General features: G+C 47.3%; 1 protein-coding gene across 1 annotated transcript in view; it reads right to left on the bottom strand.

Annotated features, from left to right (window-relative positions):
• Positions 1-3,758, bottom strand: part of Larp1 (La ribonucleoprotein 1, translational regulator) — a 47,980-nt gene extending 44,222 nt beyond the window's left edge. Inside the window, exon 1 of the mRNA XM_041664905.1 lies at positions 3,109-3,758. Coding sequence (XP_041520839.1) covers positions 3,109-3,463 — 355 coding nt within the window. The 5' untranslated portion in view covers positions 3,464-3,758. The remainder of the gene's footprint in view (positions 1-3,108) is intronic.
• Positions 3,759-24,854: the final 21,096 nt, after the last annotated feature.

Genomic DNA, 24,854 nt, shown 5'->3' on the forward strand with positions numbered 1-24,854 from the left:
TCAAAGGTTAACCTTAAAGCAATCCGTGTTTCTTGTGGGGGTGCTGAGCTATACACAAAAACAAAACGTGTGCATCTTTGACTGCTTTCTTTCTTCCTTTCTTTCTTTTTGGTTTTTCAAGACAGGGTTTCTCTGGCTTTGGAGCCTGTCCTGGAACTAGCTCCTGTAGACCAGGCTGGCCTCGAACTCAGAGAGAGTCCGCCTGCCTTTGCTCCCGGGGTGCTGGGATTAAAGGCTTGCGCCACCACCACCCAGCAACTGCTTTCTTTTCACAAGTAAACAAGTTAAAAAAAAAAAAGGTAAAAATAAAGATGGAGATCCAGATAAAAGTTCCTGAGGTCCTATAATCTCCCAGGCACTAACTAAGCCAATGGTTTTGAACCTGTGGGTCATGACCCCTTTGGGGATCAACGGACCCTTACACATGGGTCCCTTTAGACCACTGGAAAGCATAGATATTTACATTACAACTCATAACAGTAATAAAATTCCAGTAATGAACTAACAACGAAAATAGTTTTATGGGTGGGGGGTCACCACATCATGAGGAACTCTATTGAAGGGTCACAGCATTAGAAGGCTGAGAACCACTGCTCTAGACTAAATCACGCACAGGTGTCAGTTATCAGTGAATGCTCACTACTACTCTTTGAGGAAGGTACATCATAAATTAACCTGTTGTACAAATGGGGAAGGTACAGATAGCACTGTGAACACGTGCAGTCTCTTCCCCGCACAGGCACTCTACAGACTCAGAGGGTGTGTGGCTTGAATAAGGGTAAAAGAATGTAAATAATACTGTTAGGAAGGGTGTCCAAAAGGACAAATCCCAAAATTTAAAATTACAAACCCGCAGCACACCCTTAATCACAGCACTGAGGCAGAGGCAGGTACGTCTCTGTGAGTTCAAGGCCATCTTGGTCTACAAAGTGAGTCCCAGGATAGCCAGGGCAGTTACAAAGAAACCAGTCTCAAAAACTACAAACCTAAGCCAGGAATGGTGTTATATACCTGCAATCTCATGAATGGGAAAGCAGAGGCAGGAGAATAAGGAGGTCAGGACCACCTTTGATTAAATAAGTATTATGCCACCTTAGGCTACATGAAGACCATGCCCTCACCCATTCCCCAAAAAAACTACAAACCTAGGAGTTGAAAGTTTAAACTAGATTGAGAACTCCACATGGGAGGAAAGAAATGGTAAAACATTTTATTACTAGTACTGCTTGTGTCTCTGAAGAACTAAAACATCAGTATCTGAGCCAAAAGGAAGCTAAAAATAGGCATTTGCAGCAAGCTTTGAAAAGCTTAGCTTGCTTATGAGACACTCATTTCTGTAGACTCCCAAGAACATATGCATCACAGAACACAAAAATCCCAAGACCACACAGTCACTCCACTAGTGTCCAGTCCACAAATAAAACCAGGGCTGAAAAAGGACCTACAGATCCCATTGGCTGACGAAATAAGGGCACGACCAAACCTTACCCGCAGACAACCCAATCACAGAATTCACTCTACAACGCATCAAGACCTTAACAAGCTTAAACTCAGAAGCTACTGGATTAATTCCGGTAGTCTGCCAAGAGACTATTTCAAAGATCCTAAGCAAACTGGTAGTCACTCTCTTGTTTTAAGATCCCCCCCCCCCAAAATAAAAAATAAACAAAACCAGGACAGGCCCGCGGTGGTGGTGCACGCCTTTAATCCCAGCATGGTCTACAGAGCAAGTTCCAGGACGGAACTAGGCAGAAAAACCCAGTCTCAAAAAGCCAAAATAATAAACTATATGAAAAGGAACAGAACTTATCTACCCTACATAGAATTTGTTCTTTGGTCACTTAAATCGTGTCTGGCTTTATCCGGAGGGAAAGTTGAGATGCCAGTCAAGCTGTCTTCTTCCCACGATCAATAACCCCAGTGACGCAAGTTATCAAGGGCCTTTGGCTTTACACAAAATGCCAGCTCAGGCACCCAATCCTGCCTGATGTCACAGCTGATTTAAAACCCACAAGGCAGGTTCACCAGTAGCTAAGAGCGGCGGCCTGAGTGAACAGCCTCATTTAAACTTCTGAGGAGCGCGGCTCCCTAGAGGATGATTATACCTCTGGGTTTAAAGAGGGGCAGGACCAAAGAGCGTCTTAAAAGTTGTTTCCCCCACTCTGTGGGTGGAGAGCGAGGATCTGAAAGAAAATGGAGGTTTCAGCACTGCCCCTTGCATAAGAGGATTCTGGAAGGGAAGGAGAGGAAGAGAACACTAGTACTACAGCACCCCCCACCCCATGTGCCCTCCTCCTAATGAAGCAACCCTACGAGAAATCGAAAGGGCAACCAACGTGCTGCTGAGAATGGGCTTATGCTGAGTTCCCCCAGGGACAGAGCTGCACTTTCCTGCACTCTGGAACCTGAAAGCGGCTATCTCCGACTTCCTCGGTGCCCACGGTGTAAGGGAGTTTAAAAAAATAAAGTATTGGGACTCGGACGGTCAAACTCCACGGCCACGCTCACTACGAGGAACCCGAGAACACACAAGCGGAAATCCTCTGTGCCCCTAAGGCTGTACCCGAGGCGCGTGCCCGTCGTTGACCAAGCCGATCGCCCTCGGTTGGGATTCCCTAGTCACCTCCCGTCCGGACTCGGAGGGGGAGGGGAGCCCCGCGCGCAGCCCAGGCCGGCGAGCGCAGTGAACAGCCCCGGCGCGGCGTGGGGCGCCCAACTGTCACCCGCCCGCCCCGCACCGGCCCGGCCACTCCTTCGCCACCACACACGCCCCTCGCGTCGCCGCAGGCCGCCACCGGCTCCACTGCACGCCGGAGCCCGCACTCTCCACGCCTCACCCGGCACCCCGAGGCGCAAAGTTGCTAAGTTCAAAGCCGGGCCCCGCTCAGAGCCGTGACACATATTTACTGAACACGCACTCCCGGGGTAGCAGCACGCATAGGAAACACAGGGCACACCGGGAGCACACCGAGCGGCCCCTCCCGGCACGGTCCAGCCAGCTAGGCCCGAGGCGCGCCGTTGCCACCAACCGCTGCTGCCCCGGCAGCCCCGCTCCGAAGGAAACGCCCGCGTCACCGCGCGGGCCAGTGCCGCGACGAGCAGACCCACCTGGAGGCGGCTGTCCGTTCACCGCGGCCGGCGGCGGCGCGTGCTTCGTCCACGGGTTCACCTTGGGCGGCGGCGCCTCCACGAAGTCACGCCGGCCGCCGTCCTCGCCGTCGCTTCCCGCTGGGGCTTCGGCGGCTGCGGGTGGCCGCGGGCTCTCGCGCTCCGCGCCGTCGCGGCTGGGCCTGGCGCAGGCGGGCCTTGGCCTGCGGACGCTGCCGTCGGGCTCGCCGCCGCCGTCGCTCGGGCCCGGCTCGGCCTGGGCGTCAGGCACGGGCTTCTTCCTCGTCAGGCCGTGCTCGTCGGCCTGCAGCAGAGCGGCACCCGCCGGCAGCAGCGGCTCTACCTGAGTGGCCATCTGCGCGGAGCGGCCAGGCGCGCCGCGGGCCCCGCTCGAGGCCGCTGGCGGGGCGCCGGGGCCCGGGCCGCGCGGACGCGGGGCGGCGCGGGCGAACGCGGAGCGGCGCGCCGGGCAGCAGAGGGCTCCGGCGCGCCTAGCTGGCCTAGCTGGTCTCGGTCCCCGGCCTGCGTCCCCCCGCCCCCGGCCCGGGGCGGCTCGGGGGGCTGCAGCGGTGCGGACGGCCCGGGGGGGGGAGCGGCGCGGAGAGCCGAGCCAGACCACGCGATCCGCGGCGGGCGGCGGGCGGGCGCGCGCCTCGGGACGCGGCGCGCGAGGGGCGGGGACGGCGCGGCGGCGGGCGGGCGCGCGCACGACGGAAAACCCCGCCCCGTCCCCGCCCCCCGGCGTCCATTCCTGCGCGCCGCAAGCAGACGGGGGCGAGCACGTGCCTGATGCAACTCTGGAGGGCGGGGGTGGGGGAGGAGCCTTAAAGGGCCAGCGCCCAAGAGCTACCGCAGGTGGAGCACATGGGGCCTGGCCACGCGGCCAGACGGCCTGACAACGCTGGCGACGTGGGTTGCGGGACTCCAGGGAAGGGGTCTTTTAATGCGTCGGCCCTAACTTGGCAAATGCTGCAAAGGGTTCTCTGACTGCCCCTTGTGCATGACTCCTGGGCCCACTCCGGTGACCTTGGCCCAAATGCTGCCTGGCCAGAACACCCGCAGTGGGTCCAAATGAGTCCTTACCCCTTAGAGGCAGCGAACGCCTCGGAAAGAGAACGGGATTCAGTAGTGCCCACCCTATCCAGGCCCCCGAATCTCAGTGTTTTATGGGCAGGAAATGGCTTTTCTTTCAAGTAACTTATGTTTTTCTAAAGAATTGTTTCAGGTGGAGTTGAACTGACAGTTGGGGGACTCGGAGAGCTCTGAGATTTGTATCCTAACCCTGACCCCTTTGCTGTTTAGGACATCTGATCTGCAGTAGTCAGGTCCACCTCCTGAGGCTCGATTTCTTAATTGTAAAATGAAGGAACCATTTATTCCAGGAGGTTTTAAGTTTCACTGTCATTCAGTATGATAAATATTTACTGACTTCGTGCTCTGGGGGCCTGCAAAGTTCTTAGAAAGGTCTGCCAATAAACCAGGCTAACATGCACCTGCCCTCCCAGAGTTTACACTGTAAGGTGGGGGGAGGCACAGTAAACACGAGATGCAAATGCTGTTCAGTAGTCACTACACGAAATAATGAAGAAGACAAGATTGACTTCTTTAGTTGTTGAGGTTTCCTTCAACTCAGATCCCAAAATACTGGAAATGGGAGAAGTTCTGGGACTGGTTCTAGAAACCTGAGGACATTAAGACTGCAGGCCTTCCCAGGAGTCCCACACTCACCTGGAAGATTGGCCTCTCCAAAAGAAGGACTAAGGGGCAGGTGGTCCCCTAGATGGAGGGCCAGGCTTCCTGAAGACTCTCAGGGGTGAAACCGTGGTGTTATGGTCATCAGGAATACTGGAAGAAGAACTGATGGCAATCTGATGTGCAGCTCCAACTCCAGCCACTGGCCTGAAAGCCTGGGACAGCTCTCTCAGAGGAAAATTAAGGGCAATTAATGCCTTACTTAAGGGGTCAGTGAAACAGCCGAAGTCCCTATTATAAAACACACTAAGGCTAGTGCTTGAAGAGGTGCCGAAAAACCTAAGGTTTAAAGGAACTCAGGATTTGAAGCAGGATTTTATTACACAGCAGTGCACTCCTCCATCAGGATGCACTCTGACTTCTTGGTAAATACTTTCTGAACGTGGTATTTATACTAGACCTACTCTGGGCTCTGTCAGCATTGACATAATTATTATTAGTGGTCATGTTTTGTTTTGAGACAGAATCTCATATAATCTAGGCTGACCTCAAACTAGCCACATGACCCAGGGTCATGACTTTGAACTCTTTTTATGACAAGGTCTCTTAGTAGCTCCGACTGTCCTGAAACTCTGTACACCAGGCTGACCTCGAACTCACAGAGATCCACCTGCCTCTGCATCCCAACTGCTAGGATTAAAGGCTCGTTACAGCACATCTAGCATGGAACAGTTCTTAAATAATTCCCTGTAGAGGGGAGATGTACGCCCATATAACATTTAGGCATAGCGGGACTTTGTGCCGCACGTGACTAGCTGGCCTATCTACCCAGCAATCTGTGTCGGTGCCAACAAAGCTGGTCAGGTCCTGCTGGGTGGGACCTGGGGCGCTCAGAATTTAAGAGACCCTTTAGGACTCTTCCTCAACTAGAGATATTTAGCCCTGGGAAAATAAACTGAATGTTGCTTCATCTTCTTGTTTTGAAGATGAGGTCAGTGGAGTTCAGAGAAATCAAGATACTTATTCGAGGGCACAAAGCCAGTCCAAGGTAGAACAAAATCTAGTTTTTCCTACATTAAAATAATGGAGGGCTGGGAAGCCGGGCAGGACGGGCACACACTCTTAATTCCAGCACTCCAGCACTCAGAAGGCAGAGGCAAGCGAATCTCTTGAGTCTACAGAGTGAGTTCTAGGACAGCTAGGGCTACACAAAGAAACCCTGCCTTGATTAAATAAATAAATAAATAAATAAGAAAGAAAGTGTAGGCTGGGGCTAGAGAAAAGTCTCAGTGGTTAAGGGTACTGGCTGCTCTTTCAAAGGACCTAAGTTCAGTTCCCAGCACCCATAAGGTGGCTCACAACTATCTGTGACTGCAGTTCCATGGAATCTGATGTCCTCCTTCAGCACCAGGCACCCATTGTTACACAAACATACTAGAAGGCAAAGCAAAATGTATTTAATTGAATATTTGGGTTTTTTTATTTGTTTGTATGGTTTCGTTCTTTTGGGGATTTTTTGGGGTTTTTTTTTTTGTTGTTGTTGTTGTTTTTTTGATTGTTTGTTTTTGAGACAGGGTCTCTCTGTGTGGCCTTGGCTGTCCCAGAACTCACTCTGTAGACCAGACTGGCCTCAAACTCACAGAGATCCAGCTGCCTCTGCCTCCTGAGTGCTGGGATTACAAGCATGCACCACCAAGGCCTGGCTCAAAAATGTGTAGCCCAGGCTGGCCTTGAACTCGTAATCCTCCTGCCTCTGCCTCCAGTGTGTGCCACCACACTGGCAAAACAGAATCTTAGGGCTGGAGAGATGGCTCAGCAGTTAAGAGCATTGCCTGCTCTTCCGAAGGTCCTGAGTTCAATTCCCAGCAACCACATGGTGGCTCACAACCATCTGTAACAAGGTCTGGTGCCCTCTTCAGGCATACATGCAGACAGAATATTGTATACATAATAAATAAATAAATAAATAAATAAATAACAGAATCTTAAAATAAATAAATAAGAAGAAAGCTGGGCAATGGTGGCACACACCAGCACTTGTAAATCAGAGGCAGGCAGATCTCTGTGAGTTCAAGGCCAGCCTGGTCTACAAAGTGAGTTCCAGGACAGCCAGGACTGTTACACAGAGAAACCCTATCTCAAAAAAAAAAAGCAATAAACATATAACAACAATATAATAATGGGCAAGTCAGGGGTGGTGGTACATGCCTGTGATGCCAAGGCAAGAGGATTGCAGCAGAGAGTTTTGAGGCTAGCCTGGGCTACAGAGTGAGTACCAGGCTAGCTGGAACTAAAAAGCAAAACCCTGTCTCAAAATTTTATATATATATGGCTGACGCTGTAACAAGGAGTTGGGCTGTAATGCAGGAGACATTAGGCTTTTTTTTCCTAGTACTGAAGATTGAATATCAGTCTCTTCTTGAATGCTTAGCACATGCTATTCCACAATACCACTGAGAAATTCAGGCTAATGATTCCAGAGGTTTTTAATTTTATTCACAGTGCTAAGGATTGAACTCAAGGCCTTGAACTTTCTAGTCCCAGTTTTTGACTGCTGAGCCTACATCCCCAGCTCAGACTTCTGATTCCTGATATACTACTGCTTTTTTTTTTTTTTGGTGTGTGTGTGTGTGTGTGTGTGTGTGGTTTTTCGAGACAGGGTTTCTCTTTAGCTTTGGAGCCTGTCCTGGAACTAGCTCTTGTAGTCCAGGCTGGCCTCGAACTCACAGAGATCCACCTGCCTCTGCCTCCAAGTGCTGGGATTAAAGGCGTGCGCCACCACCGCCCAGCTATGCTACAGCTTTCTAATCACAGAAATTTTTTTCTAAATATCAGACAGGACCAAATAATTAATACAGATACTTGTTTTACAGCCAGGAATGTTATTGCATGCCTGTAACTTCAGCATTCAGGTTATGAGGCCAGGAAGATCAGAAATTCAAGGCTAGTCTGTATACAGATTGTATCTGAAGATAGACTAAGATTACCCATGACAGAAAAAAAGAGGGGGGAGTCTAAATACCTTCATGCAGTTAAATATGTCTACTTGCTCTTGGTGCTGAAAGCTTCCTTAACTGAAACAGAGTTGGGGATGAAGGTCAGGTAACTTGGTGACTGTCTGATAACCCAAATCCCTACTCTGGAACCATGGGAGCCTTTGGACATCCCACTCTGGAACCATGGGAGCCTTTGGGTATCCCCCCTCCATCCAGGACCATCATGCTGTCTTATTTTAGGGAAAGGGAGGAGTGGAAGAGGAGTGACCCCACCTGTGCTTTAGCGCACAGTTCAGTTGCTCACACAAGAGGGTTGGTTTTGTTTGTTTGTTTGATTGACTGACTGATTGATTTAGTAGTTTTTTTTTCTCTTTTTCTTCTCTGTCTCTGTCTCTGTCTCTCTCTCTCTCTCTCTCTGTTGTTTTTTTAGCCCTGGCTGTTATCAAATTAGAGAAGCCTGGCCTCAAACTTAGAGATCCGTCCGTCTCTGCCTCCCAAAAGCTGGGCTTAAAGGCGTGCGCCACCAGACTATCTGTATATGGTTGTCTTGCCTATATGTATATGTGTACCATATGGAGGCCAGAAGAGTGTGTCAGATCCCCTGGAATTGGAGTTACAGATGCTTGTGAACCACCATGTAGATGCCAGGAACTAACCCAGGTTCTCTGAAAGAGCAGCAAATGCTCTTAATTGCTGACCCATCTCTCCAGCCCCAACAATAAATTTATAATCCTCCAGTCTCTACCTCCCGGGTCCTAGGATTATAGGTATGCACCTCCACACCTGGCCTTAGACAAAGGGTTTTATTCCTGTGCGAGTTTAATTTTCCAAAGGACCTTGGGTTTCTGGAAGAAATTGCGCTGAGCCACTCAATTCCTCTGGTAGCTCTTGGGTAGAGTACTGCCTATGTCAACGTGGGGGGGGGGTAAGGTAAAGAGGGGGAGAGACCTTGGCCAGAACAAACAATGCCAGCTGGGGAGCATTTTCCATCCCCAAAGACTCACAAGTTCTCTGGCAAGTGCAATACAATGACTTCAGCTGCTGGGAAGAGGCTCAGCTGAGATCAACTCTGTGATCTGTCATGTGGGAAGGGGTGGGGAAGAGACACTTTTGTCATTGCACCTAATCCTAGGGCAACCTTTTTTTTTTTAATTTTTTTGTTATTTATTTATTGTTTTGTTTTTCTTTTTTTTTTTTTAAGTGGTTGCCGGGAATTGAACTCAGGACCTTTGGAAGAGCAGGCAATGCTCTTAACCACTGAGCCATCTCTCCAGCCCCCTTGTTTTGTTTTTCAAGACAGGGTTTCTACGTAGCTTTAGAGCCTGTCCTGGAACTTGCTCTGTAGACCAGGCTGGTCTCCAACTCACAGAGATCTGCCTGCCTCTGCCTCCCGAGTGCTGGGATGAAAGGCGTGCGCCACCACTGCGTTGTTTTTTTTATCAGGTACGATGATGCGCCCCCAGTAACACACAAAAGAGGCTCCAAGGAAGGCTGAGATGGTTTGCAGGGGAGAAGGGTTCTAACAGAAGGCCAGATTTCCACACATTTGTCCCCAGTCTGGCCCCGGGCACCAGCCGACTTTCACCTCATCAATTCTACTTAAGTAAACTCTCTTCCATCCTGCATCTCATCTCACTGCCTTCCATGGTGGTCTCAGGACAGGTCTCGGGTATCCCAGGCAGGCCTAAAATTCACAACAAAGCTGAAGATGTCCTTCGATTTCTAATCTCCCTCTACCTCCAGAGGGCCGGTCATGGTCATATAGCAAGCACCATAACCATTCATACTTCATACAGTGATGGGGCTTGAATCCGGGGCTTCCTTAAGCTAGGCCACACTAGTTAGTTTAGTTACGTTGGCTGTCCCAGGCTCTCCTCCTGATGGGACTTCCTACTGGCCAGCCTACTGTGTGAGGTTCACCACACAGCCTCCCTCAGGCTGCTCTCTGACTCTGCTGGACTTTGACAGGCCCCACCTCTGCTCAGCACAGCACCTCAGTGTTCTCACGAGCACAGCCTGACCCTGGCCTCCTCCCTCCGCACCCTGTTGTCTTCCTCCCACACTCTCTACCCTCCAGCAACAGCAGACCAGTCTTGAGCCAACAAGGAGACACAAAAGATAAGACAAAGAAATTCCATCTCACCTGAGTTAGGAAAGCTCTCATCCAAAAAGAAAAAATAATTTTTTTTTTTTTGGCAAGGATGTGGAGAAAAAGGAACCTTATGCACTACCGAGGGAGTGTGAATTAGTGTAGCCATTGTGGGCTGTCAGCTGGCAGAAAAGTAAAATGGAGCTACTATTATGACCTCGCTATGACACTCCTGGGTATGTATCAGGAAATGACGTTCACAGACAAGAGGGACTACTGCGTATCCTGTGTGCACTGCAGCACTATTGATAGGAGCCAAGATCTAGATCAGCCTAGGTATCCATCAACAGATGAGAGCGTGGGCTAAATGCGCGGAAACGCGATGGACCATCATCCAGCCTCAAGAAGGAGCGAAACATGGCCATCTGCTTGAAAATGATGAGAACGGGGCCAGTGAGGCAGAGAATAAAGGTGCTTGGCGCCAAGCTTGTCAACCTGAGTTTAATCCCCAGATCCCATATGGTGGAGAGAGAAAACAGATTCCATGCAAGTAGCTCCCTGACCTTCACACCTGTGCACCCTGGCATGTCCATCTACACATACGCTCACTGAATCAACAAAGTGAAACCAAAACACCAACATTTAGAAAATGATGGAGAAATAGAAAAACAAGTACTCAAAGGAGAGAAGACAACCTAATGGCAGGCCAGGGATTATTAGGGCCTAGGAAGGGGGCTAGGTGGCAGGAGGGAGTAGAAAAATGGGCAGACCTGATATTGATTAGGCAGGATGTGTTCACTGTGGGCCCCATTCATTTGTACAATTATGATTATGATAATAAGAATAAACATGTGGGCAGTGAGATGGCTCAGAAGATAAAGATGCTTGCTACCAAGACTGATGATCTGAGCTCCACCCTGGAACTGACTCCTGCAAGTTGTCCTCTGACCTCCACCTGCACACAGTAGCACCCTCAAGAAAATGCACACTCGGGAGGGGGGGGCGGGGGGGGGGGAATAAGTAAATACAATTTAAAGAACAAATTGTAGCAAATATAGAAAGGTAAAGCACTGGGCTACTCACTGCTTCCTCAGTTAACACATAGTAACTGAATATCTAAAATGTTTCAGGCACTGCTAAACCCCAGAAGTAAAAAAAGTACAGTACACACATATCCCACCTTCAGGAAGTTTTTTGTTTTCTCCCATCTCAACCATTGACAGGGCTACCTCTCTGTCTAGTTCTGGCTGTCCTGGAACTCGCTCTGTAGACCAGGTTGGCCTCAAACTCAGAGATCTGCCTGCCTCTGCTTCCCAAGCGCTGGGACTAAAGGTATGCAGCACCACTATCAGAGAAAGATTAATTTTTATTGTTTGTCTTTTCAGTTTTTTTTGTTTTGTTTGTTTTTTGAGACAGGGTTTCTCTGTGTAGCCCTGGCTGTCTTGGAACTCACTCTGTAGAATAGGATGGCCTCAAATTCAGAGAACCATCTGTCTCCGCCTCTGCCTCTGCCATGCCTCCTGAATGCTGGAATTAAAATCATGTGCCACCACTGCCTGGCACAATATCCTTTAGTTTTTGTTTTTCGAGACAGGGTTTCTCTGTAGTTTTGAACCTCAAGTCCTGGAACTCACTCTATAGACCAGGCTGGCCTCGAACTCACAAAGATCCACTTGCCTCTCCTTTCTGCCTTTTATTTTTTTTATTTTTTTATTTTTTAATTTATTTATTTATTAAGGATTTCTGCCTCCTCCCCGCAACCGCTTCCCATTTCCCTCCCCATCCCCTGATCAAGTCCCCCTTCCTCATCTGCTGGAAGAGCAATCAGGGTTCCCTGACCTGTGGGAAGCCCAAGGACTGCTCACCTCTATCCAGGTCTCGTAAGGTGAGCATCCAAACTGCCTAGGCTCCCCCAAAGCCAGTACATGCAGTAGGATCAAAACACATAGGCATCCTCATGAATATTATCCTTTCTGCCTTTTAAAAGATAAGATGAACCACTATTTATGAAAGAGTTTCCCAGTCCAGCAGATTTCCTTGACTCTCTCTGCCTCAGTTTTCTTGACTGTGAAATGTTTGATAATAGCATCTATCTGCAGGGTTACATAAAGAAAGCAGTTGCTGGGTGGTGGTGGTGGTGTTGCACACCTTTAATCCCAGCACTCAGGAGGCAGAGGCAGATGAGAAAAACAAAACAAAACAAAAGAATAAGGGAGGGGGGAAGGATAGGAGGGGCTGGAGAGATGGCTTAGCAGTTAAAGAACACTGGCTGGACCCAGGTTCAATTTCCAGCTCCCACATAGCAGCTCACAACTGCTGTGTGTAACTCCAGTTCCAGGACATCTGATACCTTCATACACATAAAATAAAGTTAAATAAATTATTTTAAAAAAATAGAAAAAGAGGGGCTGGAGAGATGTTTCAGCAGTTAAGAGCACTAGCTGTTCTTCCAGAGGAACTGGGTTCACTTCCCAGCATCCACATGGCAATTTACAACTACCGGTAACTCTACCTTCAGGGGTTCTGACACCCTCGCAAAATACCAATGCACAAAAAGTAAAAATAAATAAATCATTTAAAAAAATAGAAAAAGAGGGCTGGAGAGATGGCTCAGAGGTTAAGAGCATTGCCTGCTCTTCCAAAGGTCCTGAGTTCAATTCCCAGCAACCACATGGTGGCTCACAACCATCTGGAATGAGGTCTGGTGCCCTCTTCTGGACTGCAGACATACACACAGACAGAATATTGTATACATAATAAATAAATAAATAAAAAATAAAAAAATAGAAAAAGAGGGCTGGAGAGATGGCTCAGAGGTTAAGAGCATTGCCTGCTCTTCCAAAGGTCCTGAGTTCAATTCCCAGCAACCACATGGTGGCTCACAACCATCTGTAATGAGGTCTGGTGCCCTCTTCTGGCCTGCAGGCATATACACAGACAGAATATTGATTACATGATAAATAAATAAATAGAAAAAGAAAGTGGCAAAATGGAGGGAAAAAAAGAAGGGCGTCAAAGAATGGGAAGACTTGGAGTGTCCCAGCAGTACACCAGATCCCACACAATATTTAGATTTTAGAGATATTTTTGTGATAATTTTTTTTGGTTCTTTTGTTTTGTTTTGTTTATCAATTCAGGGTTTCTCCGTGTAATTGCTTGGGCTGTCCTAGAACTCGCTTTGTAGGCCTCAAACTCACAGAGATCCACCTGCCTCTGTTTCCTAAGTGCTCAGATTAAAGGTGTGCACCACCACCACCTGGCAACTTTAAATCTCTTTTAAAAATTACATTTATGCCGGGCGGTGGTGGCACACGCCTTTAATCCCAGCACTCGGGAGGAAGAGGCAGGTGGATCTCTGTGAGTTCATTTAGCAGCAGCTAAAAGCTCTTGCTGTTCTTGCAGAGGACCTGTGTTTGGTTCCTGGCACTCCAATTGTGTGGATTAGGACCACCTGTCACTCCAGTTCCAGGGGATCCAGAGTCCTCCTCCAACTTTCTCAGACAACTGTACACATGGGATATGTGCTCATGCAGACACACACATGCATAAATAAAAATAAAATGAATTGTGATGTGTGTGTTACTATACAACCTTGTGCAGCATGCTGCACACGTAACACATGTGGAGGTTCAGAGAGTAACCCGCACGGTTCAGTTCTCCTCTGCCATGTGGATCCTGGGGATAAAACTCCAGTCATGAGGCTTGCCAGTAAGTATCTTTACCTGTGGAGCCACTTCCCAACCCAGTATTATTATTATTATTATTATTATTATTATTTGGTTTTTTGAGACAGGGTTTCTCTGTAGCTTTGGTGCCAATCCCAGACCCAGTATTATTTTTTTAATTGAATTTAAATATGTATCAATGGGTCTAACACATAGCAGTGACCCTTTGGTCTTGCTTTCCTCTGATGTGACCCCAGCCCATTGCCCTCATTCAGATCCCTGATGACCCCATCTTTTTAGTCATGGACTACAGACAAGTCCTTGGGGACCGAACTGGGGGTGGTGAGGACCCCAGGAGACAAGGACAGGAGAGAGACAGTCCGGGAAGCCTCTTGGAAAGTAGTAGGACTTGAGAGAGAATTTGAAATGGTGGAGGATTTGTTTTAACTTAAAGGGTATCCGAGGAAAGGGGCATCTGTCTCCAAACCTTGAAATCCTTGACGGATGTCTCTGGGCTTCCCTGACAAGGCTTCCTAGGCCTTTGTCTTGGTAGAGATGAGGGAAGATATGAGTTGTCCTTTATCTTGGGTAAACCGTGCTGTCCGGGAGGTCCAGTCAGTATCAGTCTGTGAACAGACTGAGTGATCTTCAACTTCCTTCTCGAGACTCTCAGCAGGGCAGGGTGAGGCCGTGGACGAGGTCAAGTCACAGCCCCAAGTATGACGTGGAAAGCCTACGTCAGTCACCGTAACAGGATAAATGACTAACATCTATTCTGTCACTGCGAGCCAGAGGCTGGGAAAGGGTGCTTTTATGTTGAGGATGGAGCCTAATAACACAGAATGTGAAGAATCATGACAATATAGTCCATCTTTGGACCACCTGGAGAAACTTGGGGTGAACGAGGGGGAGGTAGATAGCTCAGTGGTGGAGCATGTGCCTAACATGCTTGAATCCTTGGGTTAACTGAGGTAATGCAAAATAAGTGGATTAACTAAATAAAAATGAGTTTATTGCTGTAGGACGTCCCAGAACCTTTAACACCCATGGCGAGTGCCTAAGAAGTAGAGACTGAAGCATTTCCCAAGGCCATACACCTTATAACAGGCTCCCTGGGTCCCTGGAACCTGCTTTGGGAATCACTGGTCGGGTCCTCACCCAGCCTCTCCTCTGCAGAGAGCTCTGCCATCACCCTTCACTCCTGTTGCTGCTTCCAGTGAAATCTAGAAGAAAAAAGTCCTTTTCTTCATCTGAACTTCAGCCTACATATTCTAGAAGTTTCTACCCTTCCTAGCAATCTTTTTTAAAGATATATTTATTGTATGTGGATACAGATTTTGATTGCATGTATGTCTATGTAACATATGTGTGGCTGATGTCTGAGACGTTCGGAGAGGTGCAGGAGTTACAGATGGTTATGAGCTACCATGTGTGTGCTGAAAATGAACCCAGGTCCTCTGGAAAAACAGCCAGTGCTCTTCGCCGCTGAATTGTTTCTCCCTTTTTTAAAAACTTGGCAGGGCAGTGGGAGACAGAGGCAGGCAGATAGCTGTGAGTTCGAGGCCAGCCTGGTCTACAGAGCAAGTTCCAGGACAGCCAGAGCTACACAGAGAAACCCTGTCTCAAAACATAAAAAAAAGAAAAGAAAAGAAAAAGAAGGAGGAGCAGGAGAAGGAGGAAGAAGAAGAGGAGGAGGAGGAAGAGGAGGAGGTGGAGGAGGAGGAGGTGGACGAGGAGGAGGTGGAGGTGGAGGAGGAGGAGGAGGAGGAGGAGGAGGAGGAGGAGGAGAAGGAGAAGAAGAAGAAGAAGAAGAAGAAGAAGAAGAAGAAGAAGAAGAAGAAGAAGAAGACGACGACATTTTGGGATTAGATGTAGTAGACGTAGTCTGTGCTAGGTCACCACTAAGATACATTCCAACCCTACTATTTTATCTATTTACTTCGTGGTGCGTGTGCGCAAGTGCGTGCATGTGTGCATTCATCTACTGTGGCATGGGTGTGGAAACAGAGGATGACCTTCACGACTTTGTTCTCTCCTTTCTTTCCACGCTTATTGAACTCGGGTCCTCAGGTTTGGTGGCAGCTAGCTTGCAGACCCTGAACAGCAGTTTCCAGTGAATCTGACACCTGGGGCATCAGATGATTGAGGGCTGAATAATATTAAGCACGACTCTGGCATAGAGCGCAGCCCTTTGCCATTCCTGGTGATGGCCTTTGATCCCAGTGAGGGAAAGGGAGCTTGTGGTGCACCTGAGAGCCTGCACCTGTGAATAGCATGAGGTCACCGAGCTTGCACATTCCTGGGTCCTCGGATCTCTATGTCCACCCCAGATACATGGAGAAAGAAGGAACTGCCATTGAATGAGTGACCTAATTTACCACTTGGGTAAAGCACACAGAGACCTGCTTACAAAAGCAGAGTGAAGTCAGGCTCATTTGCATGGGTAGCTGGGACTGGTATACCATTGTTTTCCCCTTTGACTGCTCCTCCACTTCCTCTCCTACCACTCCCTCCCCTCCTCCTCCTCCCTCCTTCCTCTTCTCCCCTTCCTGCTTTCAATTTCTACTCTTCCTTCTCTTCTGGTTTTTTGGACACAGGATCATGCTATCTAACCCTGGTTAGTTTTAAATTCACAGTGATCCTCCTGCCTCAGCCTTCCAAATGCCCAGTGTGCATGTTTGGAACAAAAGCCCTCTATCAGCATCCTATTATAAGAACTGACTCTAGGACCTGGGCTTGCCGGGAAAGGCCTAGAGACCCAGTACACAGAAGGTGAAGGCAGGAAGATCAGAAGCTTAAGCTCACCATCAGCTACACATCAATCAGGTTTGAGGCCAACCTGGGCTACACCAGACCTTGTCTCAAAATAACCACACACACACAAACAAACAAACAAACAAAAAAACACAACAAGCCTGGCAGTGGTGGCGCACGCCTTTAATCCTAGCACTTGGGAGGCAGAGGCAGGTGGATCTCTGTGAGTTCAAGCCCAGCCTGGTCTACAAATACCAGGACAGGCTCCATAACTGCACATAGAAACCTTGTCTGAGAGGGAGAGGGTGCTGGGGAGGGGGGAGGAGAGAAAAAAAAACTTACCACAACAAACAGATCTCTCATGGACTGCAGCCAGCTCTAGATTCTCTCTCCCGAGGCTTATCCCTACCAGTCTAGCTCCAGGAGGCTCAACCCAGCTTGTTCTCACTCCCTGTACCCTTGTTATCTCCCCTTCAACTCTCAACTTAAAGTGCTCCTCTCAGACAGCCCTCCCTAGAGCGGCTTGGCTGATATACCCCTTGTTCTCCACAGCTAGAGCACAAGGCAACTTTGTGTGACTTCCTACCATGAACTCCTCTGCTATGGATGCTCTATGCTTCCCTTAGCATCCCAAGTGCCAAGCTAGGCAGAGTAGGTACTCAGTAAATGTACTGAATGTACGCTGTGTGGCCTCATGTTTCCGGGCCTTTGCATCTCCATAAACGAAACGACACAGTTGATGTTCATGTCACTGAGGGTGCAGGGCTGTCTGCTGTCCCCGAGAGGCAGGCCTAGACCTCAGGCCCACAAGCAATCAAGTCATATTGCATTTCTGAAGCCTTGCCTCAGTATCCTGACATTTAGAATTGTCATTCCTTTTCCTTAGTTCTTGGGCAAGGTCATCTGCCCTCCTTACCCTCCTAACACCCGCTTCACTGAACCCAGTGCCGGGTGCCAAAGAGGAAGGCGTGTTGTGTTCAACCTTGGAAGCCCCAGGACAGATGGACTTGTCTGTCTCCTTCCTCAGTTAAAAGACCAGAATCTTTTTCATTGTTATTTTTGGAGACAGGATCTTACTTCGTGGCTAGTCTAGAACTCACTATGTAGACCAGACTAGCCTTGAACTCAGAGATTAGTTCTGGGATCAAAGGTATGTGCCAACACATCCAGCTAAGGCTAAACTCTCGAAGAGAAGTCTTCAAATCCTGCCATCTCAAGATCAGAAGGAATCTTTGGGTCACTTGACCTCCTTTGGGTCACTTGGTCTACTCTGCTGCCTTAAATCCAGCTGTCTAATGATATTCTTAACACAAAGTGCTCAGACATGGACCTAGTCATTTGCCTGTCTGTTTCTTTAGAAAGATTTTCATTAGTGGCATAAGGTACAGAGAGGCAGGGCAGGGCAGTGTGGGATGAAGGTGACAGGCCTGGGTGTGCAGCCTGGCTGCCCAGGTAGGATCCCAGCTCTGCAGGCTGACATACTGCATAAGCTGGAGCCAACAGGAAGGCTTAGACCTTTCTGTGCCTCTGCTTCCTGTCTGTCAAGCAGAGAAAATGGTATTGGGACACTTGAGACACTAACCAGTGTTTACACACAGAGGGGGAGGAAATGTCTCCCCGTTAGATGCTGTCTGTTGAATGGTGCCCTTGCTTTGAAGGTCTTGAATTCAGATGTTTTCTGGATTGGTTGGTTGGCTGTTAAGGGAAAGTGGGGCCCAGCCAAAACACCCAGGGCTGAGGTTTGGACATCAGGGTGGGAGCCTCAACCTGCACACATCCTCACTTCCTCTTTCAAAGCGGCAAGCATCTCATCTGGAATGACGGGGCAAGTGGGTGCAACCCTGTCTGCTTCCTGCACAAAGCCAGCATGAAGATCTAGTGTAAAATGGACAGGAAGGCTTTGGAAATGAACACCACCACACACATGCAAGGGCTGCCTTCCCTCCATGAAGCCCAGGTGTTGTGAGCACATCACAGGAGCCTTAGACAGCAAAAGAGCCATTCTGGGGCTGGCCAGGTGGCTCCGCAGGTAAGAAAGGGACTTCCCACCAAGCCTGAGGACCAGGGTTTGATATCTGTCGCAGTCCCTTCGAGGAAGGAGAGAACTGACCTCCACATGTGAGGGTGGCTCATGCACGTGCCTGTCCCCTTTAATAAATAAATAAATGTAAGTTTGCTTTTAAATAAGAAGAGAAAAAGGAGAGCTAAACACAAACTACTTGGCAAGCCATATGTTTTCGGAACTTGCTGTGAACTCGAAGCTAATCCCCTAAGAATATTCATTCCTTTCAGTACTTTGGCCAAAAAACATTGAGTAGAGTTTGTGTTGTGTGTGTTTCTGCTGTTGTTTTGAAATAACAGCTCACTACACAGCTCTGACTGCCTGAATCTCACTATGTAGAGCAGACTGGTCTTGAACTCATAGAGATCCACCTGCCTCTGCCTCCCTAGTGCAGGGATTAAATAAAGGTGTACACCAACATGCCCCAATATGCTTTGATTACAAGCCTACAAGGAATAAATCTTGGTTTGGTTCCTGTCTGCCATCTTTGTTTATTGACCTTTTTTTCTCCTTCTTTTTTCAGAAATTTGTTGGCAGGTTCTACGTGAGGTGACTTCACTCTGCACATGTCAGGAGGATGCCCAGGCTCCAGTCATTTCAGGGTTTTACATGACCTTTGTTCAATTCCTGTCCTGTCCTATGGACCCACCACTGGAGAAGCCCCTGCTGCTGTCAATCTTCAAACTGAAGATTACTTTTCTTTTTTCTTTTTTTAGATTAATTGGGGGGGGGCTGGAAAGATGGTTCAGCGATTAAGAGAACTGGTTGCTCTTTCAGCTGACCTGGGTTTGACTCATGATCAAATGATCAGTGATCCATGGCAGCTCATTGCCCTTTGTGACACCATTTCTAGGAGCTATGATGTAGTCTTTGAGTCTCCACTGGTATCAGGTTACATAGGGTCAGACATACAAACACCATACACATAAAACTAAAATAAACGAGGCCCTGGATTCCATCCCCAGCACCCCATAACTCAGGCATAGGGGTGCACACCTGTAATTTTAACACTTTGGAGGGTATAGCAGGAGTTCAGATTTTCAAAGCCAGCTTAGGCTACTTGAGACTCTCATTTCTTTTTCTTTTTGTTTTGGTTTTTGGTTTTTAAACAGGGTTTCTCTGTAGCTTTGGAGCTTCTTTTTCTTTTTGAGACAGGGTTTCTCTGTGTAAACAGCCTTGGCTGTCCTGGAACTTGCCCTGTAGACCAGGCTGGCCTCAAACCCACAGAGATCCACCTGCCTCTGCCTCCTGAGCACTGAGATTAAGGGTGGTGCCATCACAGCCCAGCCGAGACTCTGTTTCAAAAATACAATAACATGCCGGGCGGTGGTGGCGCACGCCTTTAATCCCAGCACTCGGGAGGCAGAGGTAGGCGGATCTCTGTGAGTTGGAGACCAGCCTGGTCTACAGAGCTACTTCCAGGACAGGCTCCAAAGCCACAGAGAAACCCTGTCTCGAAAAACCAAAAAAAAAAAAAAATACAATAACAACAACAACAACAACTACGAAGGACAACAAAACCTACATTGCTGTTTTCACTGAGAATCAGCTCGCTACATTGTAGCCTCATTGGTAAGATCAAGTCTTTATCATCTTCTTTCTGTTTAAATGTTTATGAACTGTTTTCTCTGGAATACCTCAGAAAGTATGGTGGCTGTTTAGGAATGACAGCTGGTTTTGTTCATCTGTATTCTTTGTTTTTTTTTTTTTTCCAGACAGGGTTTCTCCGCAGCTTTTGGTTTCTGTCCTGGAACTAGCTCTTCTAGACCAGGCGGCCTCGAACTCACAGAGATCCGCCTGCCTCTGCCTCCCGAGTGCTGGGATTAAAGGCGTGTGCCACCACCGCCTTGCTCTGTATTCTTTCCTGAACAAATATCTTGCTTGCTACTTATTGAAATAGCTACGAAACTTTACACTCCCTCCACTCTCCTCCGTTCAGCCTGTCTCAAAAGCCACAAAGTTGAATTAGCAGAGTTTCCATTTTTGAGGTTTTATTTTCTTTTTAATTGAAAACTTATTCCTAAAGGCCCATGTTAAGATTCTAATGAAGCCAGATGTGGTGTCATTCACCTTGGATCCTAGCATTTAAGAGGCAGAGGCAGGCAGATCCCTGTGAGGTCAACCTGATCTACATAGTAAGACCAAGGACAGCCAGAGCTATGTGGTGAAGCCCTGTCTAAAAAAAAAAAAAAAAAAACAAGATTATAAATGGTATGGGCTGGTGAGATGGCCAGACTAGTGAGTCTTTGAAGGTTATGTCCGGTCCTGTCCCTGCTAGCCATGGAGTGAGCAGCCTCTGTCTCAGTTCCTGCTCCTAGAATGTTCTGTCTCAGCATGGGCCTAAATCAGTGGAGCTGAGGACTATGGGTTGAAGCCTCTGAAAGTGTCAGCTTGAATCCACAATTCCTCTCCTTGAGTTGTTTTTTCAGGTCTTTGGGTCACAGCTATGGGAAGCTGGCTCACTCAAAACCCATGCTGCAGATGAGAAGAGAGAGGATGAGTAGCTTGTGTAAACTCACATACATGATCAAAGTCATAGCAATCACGCCCCAAAGCCCATGTTAGTGAGTCTGGCAGTGCCACTACACCAAGGCCCTGTCCTTACCTGTCTTCTGACCATGGGTCCTTTCAACAGCCACAGACTTACAGTGCATGTAAATACATCTTATGTGTTATACCGATCGATAAATAATACCAAGGCCAACCAACTTTCTCCTGGAAATTCTTTTATCTATATCTTTTTCCAACCCTCCGTTTCTTTCTCTTTTTTAAAGTTTAAAATTTAAATTTTTTCTTTTCTTTTTTTTTCTTCCTTTCTTTTTTTCTTTTTTTCTTTTTCTCTTTTTCTTTTTTCTTTTTCCTTTTTTTTTTTTTGAGACAGGGTTTCTCTGTGAGCCCTAGCTGTCCTAGAATTGGCCCTGTAGACAAGGCTGGACTCAAATTCAGAGATCCCCCTGCCTCTGCCTCCCAAGTGCTGGTATCAAAGGCATGTGCCACCGATGCCTGGCTTCTCTCCGGGAATTTAAAACTGCATAATATTTTAAGTTGATTCAGACAGAACCAAGAGTGACACCATCCCAGGAAGCTGAGAATTCTGGACTGCGGGACTGTGCCCAGGACACTCACCTCATGTGCCTCCTCTGGCTACCAGGGCCAGTGGCTACACCCATCTACCAGGACCAGCCTCAACTTGAGGGTAGAGCAGTATGCCGTCAGGGAAGGCTGTCAAGTATGGTAATTATGATGTATAATTTATCTCAAAAGAATGATTTGGGGTATGTAATTAATACTTTGTTCACAGACATTTCTTTCTCTCAGGAGCTCTGAGAGATGTGAGGAATATTTAAATATTTATTACGTGCACTGCTAGAAACAGTCTATGGTTTCAGTAGATAATTAAAATTCCTCCCCTTTGGAATTAAGAGAATTGCCTGCGGGATGAATCTGATGGTCACCAGACACAGGAATGGGTCTCATTCTGGGCACTCTGAGCACAGGCTGCTTGGAAAGGACCTCAAAGTGAAGTTTGTTAGCAATGAATGTCAAATAAACATAATATCAATTTTAAAACCCCGTTCCTGTTGGGAGTTACTAATCTAACCCTGCATTCTTTCCCAGGGAACCTGGACTTCTCTTAGGTATCTGTTGTTTTGGTTTGGTTTTTTTTTTTTGAGACAGGGTGACATATAGCTAGACTGGCCTCAAATTTACTATTTAGTAAAGGTTGGTCTTGAACGTCTTTTTAATTTTTTGAATTTTAATTTAATTTTGAGATAGAATCTCGCTATGTTATCCTGGCTGGTTTAGAATTTTATATAGGCCAGGCTGGCTTCAAATTCAAAGAGCCTGCCTGTCTCCCAAATGATGGTATTAAAGTCATGAGCCACCAAGTCTGGCTCTTTTAAATATTTCTTTCTTTCTTTCTTTTTGTTTTTTTTTTGTTGTTGTTGTTGTTTTGTTTTTACTTTTCAAGACAGAGTTTCTCTGTAGCTTTGGAGCCTGTCCTGGAACTTGCTCTGTAGACCAGGCTGGCCTTGAACTCACTGAGATTCGCCTGCCTCTGCCTCCAAAGTGCTGGGATTAAAGGTGTGCGCCATCACCTCCTGGCAGACTTTATTTTTAATTAGATGTATGTGTACAAGTATGTGCATTGAATTTCCTGGAAAGAGTTACAGTTGGTTGTGAGGTGCCAGAGTTGGGTGGTGGGACCCCTACAAGAGCAGTACAGATTAAACCACCTCTCCAACCTGACTTTGAATTTCTAATTCTCCTGCCTCCACTTCTTGAGTTCTTGGGTTACAGGAGTATACTGCCCTCTCCTCAGGAAGAGATTAAAAAACTATAATCATGGATATACCAACCCATCAATCACATCAAATCCTATTAGTTGTCCGGGACTTTGCTCACTTTCGTTCCTACAGTGTGACAGAAGAGTGGCTTTTCAGACAGGCAATTTCACTTGGCTAAAGTTACACGGCCATATCACAAAATCAAAGTTCCTCAGTTTTTGGATCTCAATTTTTCTCTCTTTCTTCCCCCCATCCCTTTCTTCCTCTCTTTCTCCTCTCTCTCTCTCAGACAGGGTCTTCATATCTAGCCCTGAACTCACAGAAATCTGCTTGCCTCTCCTCTTGAATGCTGGGATTAAAGGTGAAATACCAAGGTGCCCTGGTATTTTCTATTTTTTTTCTTTCTTTTTTTTAATTTTTATTTTATTTTTTTATTTTTCGAGACAGGGTTTCTCCATAGCTTTTGGTTCCTGTCCTGGAACTAGCTCTTCTAGACCAGGCTGGTCTCGAACTCACAGAGATCTGCCTGCCTCTGCCTCCCGAGTGCTGGGATTAAAGGCGTGCGCCACCACAGCCCGGCTGGTATTTTTCTATTAATCCCCACACTGACCCTTTTTTGAAGATTCCACAAGTGCGCTAGATTCCTCTCATGTGAGCCACTTGGAAGCATTTTCTGAATGACAGTCAGCTTGTTTAAACACTTTCAACGGGGCTGGAGAGATGGCTCAGTGGTTAAGAGCACTGACTGCTCTTCCAGAGGACCCGAGTTCAATTCCCAGCACCCACATGGCAGCTCACAACTGTCTGAAGATCAGTTCCAGGGGATCTGACACTTCACACCAATGCACATAAAATAAAGTTAAATAAACCATAAAAATATAAAAAAAAAAACACTTTCAACATCAGCTTTCACAGCAAAAATGGAGACTGCCATCTGGGTTCAAATTTTTGCCACTCTATAGAAAATGGAGCATTCCCAGGTGGGGATGGGGAGTGCACACCTTTAATCCAGCAGTGGGGAGGCAGAGGCAGGCACATCTCTGAGTGCCAGAACAGCCTGGTCTACAGAGCGAGTTCTAGGACAGCCAGGACTACACAGAGAAACCCTGCTTCACAAAACAAAACAAGGCTGGGCGGTGGTGGCGCATGCCTTTAATCCCAGCACTCGGGAGGCAGAGGCAGGTGGATCTCTGTGAGTTCGAGGCCAGCCTGGTCTACAGAGCTAGTTCCAGGACAGGCTCCAAAGCCACAGAGAAACCATGTCTCGAAAAAAACTAAAAAAAAAAAAACAAAAACAAAAAACAAAAAACCCAACAACAACAACAAAACAAAAAAAGAAAGGAAGTTCCAGGACAGGCTCCAAAGCTACAGAGAAACCCTGTCTTGAAAAAGAAAGGAAAAAAGAAAAGAAAAAGGAAGCAAGCAAGGAAGGAAGGAAAAAAAGAAGAAAGTAAATGTCTGTGGGATAAGAAGAGAGGGATGGGATGTTTGAGAAATCTTTCCTAGGCATGGTGCTGAGTTCCTGCAGAAACATGACTTGTACAGGGGTGTACAGAATGAACAGTAGGACCAGCTAGAGATGTGGCTCAGCTGGTCAAAGGCTTACCGAGCCCAAGCAAAGCCCTGGGTTCAATCTCCTAGTACCACCTAAACCAGACATAGTGATACACACCTATACCTCAGCACTCAGGAGGTAGAAGTAGGAGGATCAGAACTTCAAGGGCATTCTGAATTTGAGTTCCAAGCCAGCTCAGGCTACATAATACTGTGTCTAAAGATATTAAAATAGGTTGATCTTAGATGCACACATCTTTAATCCCAGCCCTCAGGAGACAGAGGCAGGCAGGTCTCTGTGAGTTCAAAGCCAGCCTGTTCTATACTGAGAGGTCCAGGGGAGCCACATCAGTATAGTAAGAACCCTGCCTCAGTAATAACAATAATAATAAATAATATTATACAAAAAGAAGTAAGACATTGGCAGACTGCACAAGCTGATTTTGCTAAGGCTGCTTGAAAGGAAGTGGCATTTGAGAGAGACTCTGGAGATCAATAGGATTAAATGTTTCTTTTGATTATTATAAAAAGTACAAAGTTACGACACAATTCTGGGAAACAGAGAATGTCAAGAGGAAAAGTCACTCCTGTTTTCTTTATCCATCAACCACGTTAATATCTGCTTTCTTCTTCATCTGAAGTCTT

The sequence above is a fragment of the Microtus oregoni genome, unplaced genomic scaffold (genome assembly GCF_018167655.1).
Source record: "Microtus oregoni isolate MIOR12 unplaced genomic scaffold, Mior012 000015F_ref0000493, whole genome shotgun sequence".
Lineage (NCBI taxonomy): Eukaryota > Metazoa > Chordata > Mammalia > Rodentia > Cricetidae > Microtus > Microtus oregoni.